Consider the following 9,022-nt stretch of genomic DNA (forward strand, 5'->3'; position numbering starts at 1 on the left):
TACACTGAGGAGTTTTATACAATTTTGTCATACAATAGATCTCATAACGATAGCCTTTAATATAATTACTACCATCAATTATTAATACATCATTTGTACTTAACAGCCGCTGCACTGCTGACTTTATGTCGCTTCTTACACTTTTCTCTTTCTTAGAATCTATAGTAAGCAGTGAAACGAGAATAAAGCTCAATTTATTACCACAATAATATAACGTACATACGCTAAATAAGAATATAAAATTTAAATGAAATCTAACCAGCGTAAAATGCGTTTTTGTCAAAACCTGCTTTAGTCACAACGTCGATTTCATTTATAATTTTAACATTTTTTCCTGCCCTATTTATAAAGTATTCTTTCAATTCAGAAGTCCGCGTTGTTTTACCACTACATGGTATACCGGTAATAATTATAAGCGGCATTGTACAAATACTATATAAAAATTAATAAGTCAACACAAACATTTTAACCTATCTCGAACCATGGACGTAGCCATTTTTAACTACAGTTTTACGATGAATTTACACGATACAATTTTAACTAAAACTGAATACCAAAAAAGAGTTAAATCCTATAAACTTAAAAAAATCCATCTGATAAAGTATAGAATAACGATATAAAAAATAAAAATAAAATTATTAGCAATTGGAGATATAGTATTACGTTTCATTAAAAATTCACCTTATCAAACCCTTCAACCAGACTACTCCTGTATTGCACAATTGTATTTATGATTGTAGGAAGATACAATGCGGAAGTAAAAATAATCTATACACATGTACAAATAATATCACGATAAAGAAAAATCTCAAAAAGTACAACTTAATTTCCTGTTTTTCTTAACATATTGCCTTATCGATATTTTAATATAAGCTAGAGTAAAATTTATTACACTTTAGGTAAAAGAATTATATTAAGAAACATTGTACGATTAAAAAAATTTTATTTTCTATTGATAAAGTTTGGGTATTTACTTATCACGAAATATTTAGCTGAACACCTGGTACATATGTATATGTATTTACACACAACACACGTCTGTTAGTGGGAATTGTCAGCAACAGGTTTTAGTTCCATCCTCTTTCAAGCAACAAGCACTGTTCTCTTTTCCTCGAGGATAAAGTACCGTACTGTTGACTCAAGCCGAGTGAAAGCTGTCTCTGCACTAGGACAATGACACTCTAGGTGAGTACATACATATTCAATCGGAATCATTGACTCTATGCAAACACGATAGCGTCTAGCGTACAATTTCAAACATTAGTTTTACGGGATACTTTCTTTTTTTTTTCTTTTTACAAAATCTATCGTACATACGCGTGCAATAATATTTCGCTAACTTGAAAAAAAAGATGAACGTGAAAAGTTACACACTACAGTATTAATTACAGTGATATTTATATTTAATTCTCGAAATGAATTGCTTTCGTAAAGTTTCGAAGGTAAATTTCCTATTTAAAAAAGAAATTACAGCTCCGTTAGCGATTCGGTTGCAGAATACTTCCTACGTTCTTTAATGACACACTATGTATCAGAAAAGAAAGTTTGAAATGTATTTGACATTTTCTTCGCTAACTTATGCAATGCAAATCTGACATTTCCACGAGACCTTCGTTTAACTTTGTTCTTCGAGGAAATGTGAATATCTAAAGAAGAAATAAAGGTAACTTTGCAGTTACTATCCGTAATAGATTAACAACGGATTGTCTCATTAATTAGCAGGTATTGAATTGGTTATTGGAAAAGCAATTGAAAAACAAACTTTTCTATGTTGGAATCTTATCGGGATTCCATATCCGCGCAATTTCTTTAATAAAACAAAAAGACTAACAAACACTTTATAGAGATGAACTTCAAATGATATATGAACTTTAGATTAAAATGATATTTTCTTTTTTTCTTTTCAAAGCTCTGTTAAGGTCTAAGCATAATAAGATTGTCACCTGTTACGTTGCTTCCTGGGCCGTTTACAGACCGAACAATGGGAAATTTGGCATTGATAATATACGACCGGAACTTTGTACGCACCTTATATACACGTTCGCCGGATTGAACGATACAACATGGACCATTAGAAGCCTCGATCCTGATTTGGATATAAGGAATAGTAAGTGCAAAATTCTATGTTACCCGAAACGATTGAAAGATTATCCGGTTGATTGAGAATTTCATTCGACCAGATATCGGTAACTACAGAAGGATGACTCAACTTCGTCAAAAGTATCCCGAGTTGAAAGTTCTCCTTGCAATCGGAGGGTGGAACGAAGGCAGCAAAAATTATTCCATACTCGCCTCGTCTCTCGAACGAAGAACTACATTCGTTAACAGCGTAGTTGATTTTCTCGGGTATATAGAATGAAATCCTCGAATAATTATCTGCTTTGTCAAATACTTCTGCGAAATGATAAATATATCTATTTCACACAGAACGTACAATTTCAACGGGCTTGACTTAGATTGGGAATATCCTGGATCACGCGGAGGTGTACCCGCGGACAAAGAAAACTTTGTCTCTCTTGTGAAGGTAAGAGTAACACGATGTGGATTAAATCATTTTTGCAACCGAAGCTACGTTTTATCACGTTTGTTACGAAACGTACGGATTTTCTAACAGGAACTGAAAGAAGCGTTCAGGCCGTCGAAATATTTGTTAACAGCAGCTATAAGCGCGAATAAAGATGCCATCGACGTAGCATACGATATTCCTGAACTTTCTAAATATCTCGATCATATTCATGTAATGGCTTACGACTATCATGGTACATGGGATCAGAAAGTGCTTCCGAACGCACCATTAAGAAGTCAAGACGGTCACAGTGTGGTAATACATTGCGATATCAAGTAGCATAAATAAAAATCGCTCTACGTGGACAGACGGTAAAGGATTAAAGGTTCTCTTTTTAGGAAGAGTCGCTCAACTATTTGTTACGTAAAGGTGCACCGCCGAGTAAACTAGTGCTGGGTCTGCCTATGTACGGAAGGACGTTTGTGTTAAAGAACAAGCTTAATTCGTCTGAAGAAAGTCCCATTAATCAAGCAACTCTCACAGATGGATTTAAGGGCCCTTACACTGGTCAGAATGGCTTCATGGGATACAACGAAGTACGTTTTGCATTTGTATCTATCCACTTCGAATCAAAAAATTTCCACAATTTATAATTATTCTGATAATTGAATTATCTTAATCCGATATTGATAGTACATGGGTCTTTATGTTGTTCGTAGATTTGTGAAGAACTAGTAGACCACCCGGAAAATTGGAAGATTGGATGGGATGATAACAGTCAAACGCCTTATGTAATTAATGGTGATCGCGCTATCGTGTTTGATAACCCGAAAAGTTTAAAAGCAAAGGTTAATAATTTTGCGAACGAAGATATTAGTAGTGTTCAAACATATCGAGAATGTTTTTTCCCTAATGTCTCTTCAAAATTTAAAGGTCGAGTACGCGATGAAGTTGAATCTGTCTGGTGTAATGGGTTGGAGCATTGATACTGACGATTTCAATGGGAAATGCGCGTCACTGACGAACTCTCTAGATGTAAAAGATAACACTTTTCCATTAATGAAATCGATCAATGTTGTTCTGACAAGTTCAAGTAGTACAGACGACAACGACGACAACAACAACAACGACAACAACAACAACAACAACAACAACAACAACAATTCTTCCGCTGAAAAATATTCTTACAGTTTTGCCTTAATAACATTGGCACTGTTTGCACATTATGTTTGAAAAGTTCGCGTCGGATGAAAAGAAAGTAGTATAAATACCGTGAAAATTGGATACACTCCAAGAACTGATTTGTACTTTTTTATTCGTTAGTTTAAAAATGTTGCTGTGAAACTAAAACTGCCTTCTCATTCTGATTTGTGTAATAATATGCGTAACGAATTATGAATTATCATAATGTTAATAGTGCTTGCATATTATTAAAATTTACATTATCCATGTATATAAGGTAGAAATAAAGAAATTTTCTATTTGAGCTACAAACGAGTGGAATGTACTTAAAGTTAAACCCGTTCCAAAAGTATTTTTTTCTCAAGGGACGTATTCAACGTCTTATGACCTTTAACATAATTTTGTCTGATGTACATATAACAGGATACCTTGTACTAATTTTTCTTAAATTTCTTGCTATCTGCAACTACAAGTTTGTGACGAATAAATGATGCAGTCGTTTCACAATGCCGGTGTAATTATATTAAATAAATTACTAATTGCCAATATATTCGTGCCATTACTAGATACATTAAACTTCTGTAGTTACAGAAATTCAAACCGATATTTAACACCGACAATATTCAAAATGGTCATTCGATTGTGCTATCGAGATAAATCGAGAAATTAATTTTAGAGGGAAATTAAATATATCTAGACGAAGATTGTAGGGACTTTCTTAAAGGTGCAAACCTGTTAAATGTTCGGACTTCAACTGGATGACATTTCAAACGGTTTCAAATTTGTGAGAAACATGGCGCTCATTAATAAAGCTGATTGGCATACTCCTGCTTCGTTTTGGCAAAATGGTCCAGCACCTGGTGCATTTTATAATTTTCCCGGAGGTTCCACGCATTCCGATGTCGGCGGATTTCAAAGATCACAGTAAAAATTTCTTATTACTTATTCGTTTGGTTTAGACAATTCTTTAAAAAGTTGCACGTCATGTTACTTTTCACGTAGGTTATAAAATATATATAAATAAATAAAACTTTCGCGTTTAAACATCTTAATGAAACAATGATTTGGTACAAATGTATTCGTTCTAAATTATGTTTATACGCAAAATTGTTTAATGTAATTCTAGCCTTTCCAAAAATATTGTGCTTCATATTCTTTCAGGGCACCAATGACAACTGGAACATCCGTAGTTGGAATTCAATTTAAAGATGGTGTTCTTATAGCAGCAGACATTCTTGGTTCATTTGGATCATTAGCTAGATTCAGAAATGTTGAACGTATAATGAAAGTCAATGATAATATTATCCTTGGTGCAGGAGGGGATTATGCTGATTATCAGTTTCTTAAAAGCCACATTGAAAGAAAAATGTGAGTTTTAGTTATCATTTCATAGTTATTTTATGTGGTTTTTAGTAACTATTTTTTATGCATTTTTCAGTCTTGAAGAAGAATGTTTGGATGATGGTTTATCTTTGAAACCAAAAGCTCTTCACTGCTGGTTAACTCGAATAATGTACAATAGGAGGTCACACTTTGATCCACTCTGGAATAATTTCATTATTGGTGGTATAGAGGGAGATAAACCGTGAGTACTTTACTTTTTTCCTATTTTTGCTTGTGTACAGAGTATTTTAAATATTCCATACAGATTTTTAGGTACTGTGGATAAACTTGGTACAGCTTATAGTGATCCAGTAATTGCAACTGGATATGGTGCATACATGGCAACACCTATTTTAAGAAAAGCTTATGAAGAAAATAAAGAAATGAATAAAGAACAAGCAATTGAGCTTTTATACAAAGTAATGCAAGTTCTTTTCTACAGAGATGCACGATCTTTTCCAAAAGTAAGTTACATCATATTTATAAACCTTATGTTGTACTATAAATTAAATTTAATTCTAGTATCAGCTTGGTATAATGACAAAAGAGGGAGGCACTGAGTTACAAGGACCATTGACTTTAGATAGCTATTGGGAACCTGCTATTATGTAAAGATGAACATAAATAAATTTTCTATAATAATAAAAATATTTACAACGTAATTCTGTTAAAATGAGTTCTATTGTACACCCCTTCATAATTTATTACAAAGAATAGGGCGTGACGATTTACGATGGTTATGAGATTCAAATCCGAGAAAAATGTATGTACAAATATAATTTTATATGGTTAACGTGTCAGTACATCACAGCTAGAATCGGTGATCAAAATAGTATGTTCATATTGAGCAGTTCGTGCATTATCTACTGTAACAGCTGTCCATCCATCTTCTAAAATTTTAACTTCTTCATTACCTTGACTTAAAACTGGTTCAATGGTAAATGTCATCCCAGGCAGCATTTTTCCATCAAAGTTATTTGCTAGTAATAGGAAAACATAATGTTGAATTTCTTTAATATGTTTACCTGTGACATTAAGATATTAACATACCAAAGTGAAAAATATCTGGTGGTCCATGAAAGTATGTACCTATGCCATGTCCTGCAAATATTGGAACTATAGAATATCCATGTTTACATGCTGTTTCTTCAATAATATTTCCTGAAAATTAAAAAAAAAATATAAAAATGTTGCATTATATGTATATCTATCATTATAATAATTACCTATACTAGAAAAATTCTCATTAGGTTTACAAATATCAATAGCTTTTTTTAAGCACAATTTTGTTACACTTATCAATCGTTTGGCTTCATCATCACATTCTTCTACTTCAAACATTTTTGAACAATCTCCATGATACCCATGTAAATATACCTAAATACAAAAAATTAATTTTTACTTTTAGATTTTACATATTTTTGCATTTCTAACATATGTACATGGACTTACTGTTACATCAACATTAAGTATATCTCCTTTTAATAAAGGTCTTTTATCTGGAATTCCATGACATGCAACATTATTGATACTAGTGCATATTGACTTTGGAAATCCTTTATAATTAAGTGGGCTAGGATAAGCTCCATTACTTATAATCATTTCATGAACTGTTGCATCTAATTCATCTGTGGTCATGCCAGGCTAAAACAAAATCTATTAATTAACTTAAATTGCTGATTACATTTTATACTGTTCATTACTTGCTATGTACCTTTATATATTGTTCAATATGAGTTAATATTCGTTTAGCAAAACTACAACTATCTCTCATACTCTGTATTTGATTTTTATCTTTAACTTCTGGTTTCTTTGGTCCGTCTCGAGGTGTCATAGTTTGACTGTAAGAAGGTTTAGGGATATATGGTGGTACTCCTCTAATTTCAGAAACTTCCCATGGTTCAATAACCTCATAATTTCCAAAAGAATTGTTCACAAGTTTATGTGCCGTTGTCTAAAATATTACTACATCGATTAAAAATTATTACACATAATTGTGCAGAACAGAAATGGGTATTAAAAATACATGTACTTTGGGTTTTCTTTTAAAAAAGTTTCTCAGAAACATGTCCACTTCAAAATGTTTACTGAATTGTAACTTCAAAAACCACCGTCAAAAAGTATTTATAATTTCATCATGGAAATTTTTATACTCTTTTCGCAAATTGATTTATTAGGAAAATACGTTAAATTTGTAAATTTATACACTTTTAAATCGATGAATTAAAAAAAACCTGAAACTTGACGTCACATCATTGATTGCATACAAATCAGCTGATATACGAGTTGCAAGTGAAATAACCTTAAAAAAGAGTACTTTCGTGAACCATGAATGCTATGAAATCATTTCGTGAAGTACTATCAAATGCAAAGAATGTGTTGATATTAACTGGCAGCGGAGTTTCTGCGGAATCTGGTATTCCTACGTTCAGAGGTGCCGGTGGCTTTTGGAGAAAATATCAAGCTCAAAATCTTGCAACTCCAGAAGCATTCGAAGCAAATCCTTCTTTAGTATGGGAATTTTACGAATATCGTAGAAGAGTAGCAAATGAAGCTAAACCCAACAAGGTACTTTCACAATTGTAGTTTTAATCCCTGATCATTACATTTTATTTAAAATATACTTGTACTGTAATTGTAGTTTCTAGGCTCACAAAGCAATAGCAAATTTTCAAAATCGTAGATTGAACGAAGGTAAAAATGTTACTATTGTCACACAAAACATTGATGAACTTCATCAAAGAGCTGGAGCAAAAGATGTAGTAGAGCTTCACGGTTCACTTTATAAAACTCGTTGTATAGTTTGTCATGAGGTTGCTATAAACAAAAATATTCCAATATGCCCAGCATTGGAAGGAAAGGGGTAAAATGTAGTTTCTTAAAGCTTTTATTTAAGTTATTTTATGAATACTATTAATGTAAATCTACATAGATCTCCAGATCCAAGTATTATGATTTCTGATATTGCAAGAGAAGATTTACCTCGATGTCAAAAAGAAAATTGTAAAGGATTGTTACGGCCGCACATTGTGTGGTTCGGTGAAAATTTAAATGAACATGTACTGAAGCAAGCCTGTAGGTACCCTTTTGCGCATGCAAATAAATGACATACAATTATTATTTTAACAATATTTTATATAACAATACATTATAACATTTGGATAAAAATTTAAGATTTTTACAATAAAATAAAAATAGCTATTGTTGTTAAGGCTCAAATCTCTGTAAGCCTCTATCTTTGAAAATAAAAACATGTTTAATTCCCTCTTAAAACACTAGTTAAAGCTGTCGAAAATTGTGACATTTGCCTGGTCATTGGTACATCATCTATTGTATATCCCGCGGCAATGTTTGCACCTCAAGTAGCACAACGCGGCATACCTGTTGCTGAATTTAACTTAGAAGCCACTCCTGCTACGAGACATTTCGAGTAAGTAAAGGACAAAATTATCTCATATGCTTTATAACCTAAATAGTAAAACGGTGCATGTAAAAATATATAAAATATTATTGTGAAGTATTTGAAAATGACAAATCAATGTCATATTTAAACCACTCCCACTCATAATAAGTACAAAATTGCATGCACAATACTTATTCACAATCACCAAACTCTTCTACTTCTTCTCTATATTGTTATGCATTACGTTTATCTATAACAGAATAACAATTTTACACGCATTTTTAAAGGTATCATTTCCAAGGCCCCTGTACTGTTACTGTAACAGAAGCTTTGGAGGAATTGTAATTGTCTAACGTCGTACGAGCATAAAACTGACAACATTTACCTTGCACTAAACATACTTCGGTATTGAGGCCGACTTTTTCGAGATATTCCAACCATAGGGATTGCTTTCCCGAAAAGTCGTCCCCGGGGCCTTTAACTTCAACGATTTTGCACTTTAAGATAAAGTATATATTTAGTAATTTAAAAAATACCTTTTGTAGAAT

The 9,022-nt window shown here is 32.5% G+C and overlaps 6 protein-coding genes across 6 annotated transcripts in view; 3 read left to right on the top strand and 3 right to left on the bottom strand.

The window, feature by feature from the left end:
- LOC108579491 (protein KTI12 homolog) overlaps positions 1-487 on the bottom strand; it is a 1,287-nt gene extending 800 nt beyond the window's left edge. The window contains exons 1-2 of the mRNA XM_017943035.1: positions 260-487; positions 4-159 (exon numbers count right to left, since the gene is read on the bottom strand). Coding sequence (XP_017798524.1) covers positions 4-159; positions 260-422 — 319 coding nt within the window. The 5' untranslated portion in view covers positions 423-487. The remainder of the gene's footprint in view (positions 1-3; positions 160-259) is intronic.
- Positions 483-3,739, top strand: LOC108579492 (probable chitinase 2). Its single transcript, XM_017943036.1, has 9 exons — positions 483-488; positions 1,170-1,185; positions 1,910-2,107; positions 2,181-2,346; positions 2,428-2,524; positions 2,615-2,821; positions 2,905-3,102; positions 3,226-3,354; positions 3,440-3,739. Exons 1-9 carry the CDS (start codon positions 483-485, stop codon positions 3,737-3,739), a joined length of 1,317 nt encoding a protein of 438 aa, XP_017798525.1.
- Positions 3,740-4,445: 706 nt separating this feature from the next.
- LOC108579520 (proteasome subunit beta type-4) lies at positions 4,446-5,715 on the top strand. The gene is made up of 5 exons (XM_017943070.1): positions 4,446-4,612; positions 4,850-5,056; positions 5,127-5,273; positions 5,337-5,535; positions 5,594-5,715. Exons 1-5 carry the CDS (start codon positions 4,482-4,484, stop codon positions 5,681-5,683), a joined length of 774 nt encoding a protein of 257 aa, XP_017798559.1. The 5' UTR covers positions 4,446-4,481; the 3' UTR covers positions 5,684-5,715.
- Positions 5,716-5,794: 79 nt separating this feature from the next.
- On the bottom strand, positions 5,795-7,177 carry LOC108579519 (methionine aminopeptidase 1D, mitochondrial). Its single transcript, XM_017943067.1, has 6 exons — positions 7,104-7,177; positions 6,786-7,025; positions 6,524-6,715; positions 6,298-6,448; positions 6,122-6,232; positions 5,795-6,051 (listed from the first exon to the last, which is right to left on the bottom strand). Exons 1-6 carry the CDS (start codon positions 7,137-7,139, stop codon positions 5,861-5,863), a joined length of 921 nt encoding a protein of 306 aa, XP_017798556.1. The 5' UTR covers positions 7,140-7,177; the 3' UTR covers positions 5,795-5,860.
- A 222-nt stretch (positions 7,178-7,399) lies between these two features.
- Positions 7,400-8,856, top strand: LOC108579606 (NAD-dependent protein deacylase sirtuin-5, mitochondrial-like). Its single transcript, XM_017943183.1, has 5 exons — positions 7,400-7,639; positions 7,720-7,934; positions 8,004-8,146; positions 8,351-8,501; positions 8,762-8,856. Exons 1-5 carry the CDS (start codon positions 7,400-7,402, stop codon positions 8,817-8,819), a joined length of 807 nt encoding a protein of 268 aa, XP_017798672.1. The 3' UTR covers positions 8,820-8,856.
- Positions 8,855-9,022, bottom strand: part of LOC108579493 (fanconi-associated nuclease 1-like) — a gene marked incomplete at its 3' end in the record, with an annotated part of 3,055 nt that continues 2,887 nt past the window's right edge. The window contains 1 exon segment of the mRNA XM_017943037.1: positions 8,855-9,020. Coding sequence (XP_017798526.1) covers positions 8,855-9,020 — 166 coding nt within the window.

This window comes from Habropoda laboriosa, unplaced genomic scaffold (assembly GCF_001263275.1).
Source record: "Habropoda laboriosa isolate 0110345459 unplaced genomic scaffold, ASM126327v1 scaffold33, whole genome shotgun sequence".
In the NCBI taxonomy this organism is placed as follows: Eukaryota; Metazoa; Arthropoda; class Insecta; order Hymenoptera; family Apidae; genus Habropoda; species Habropoda laboriosa.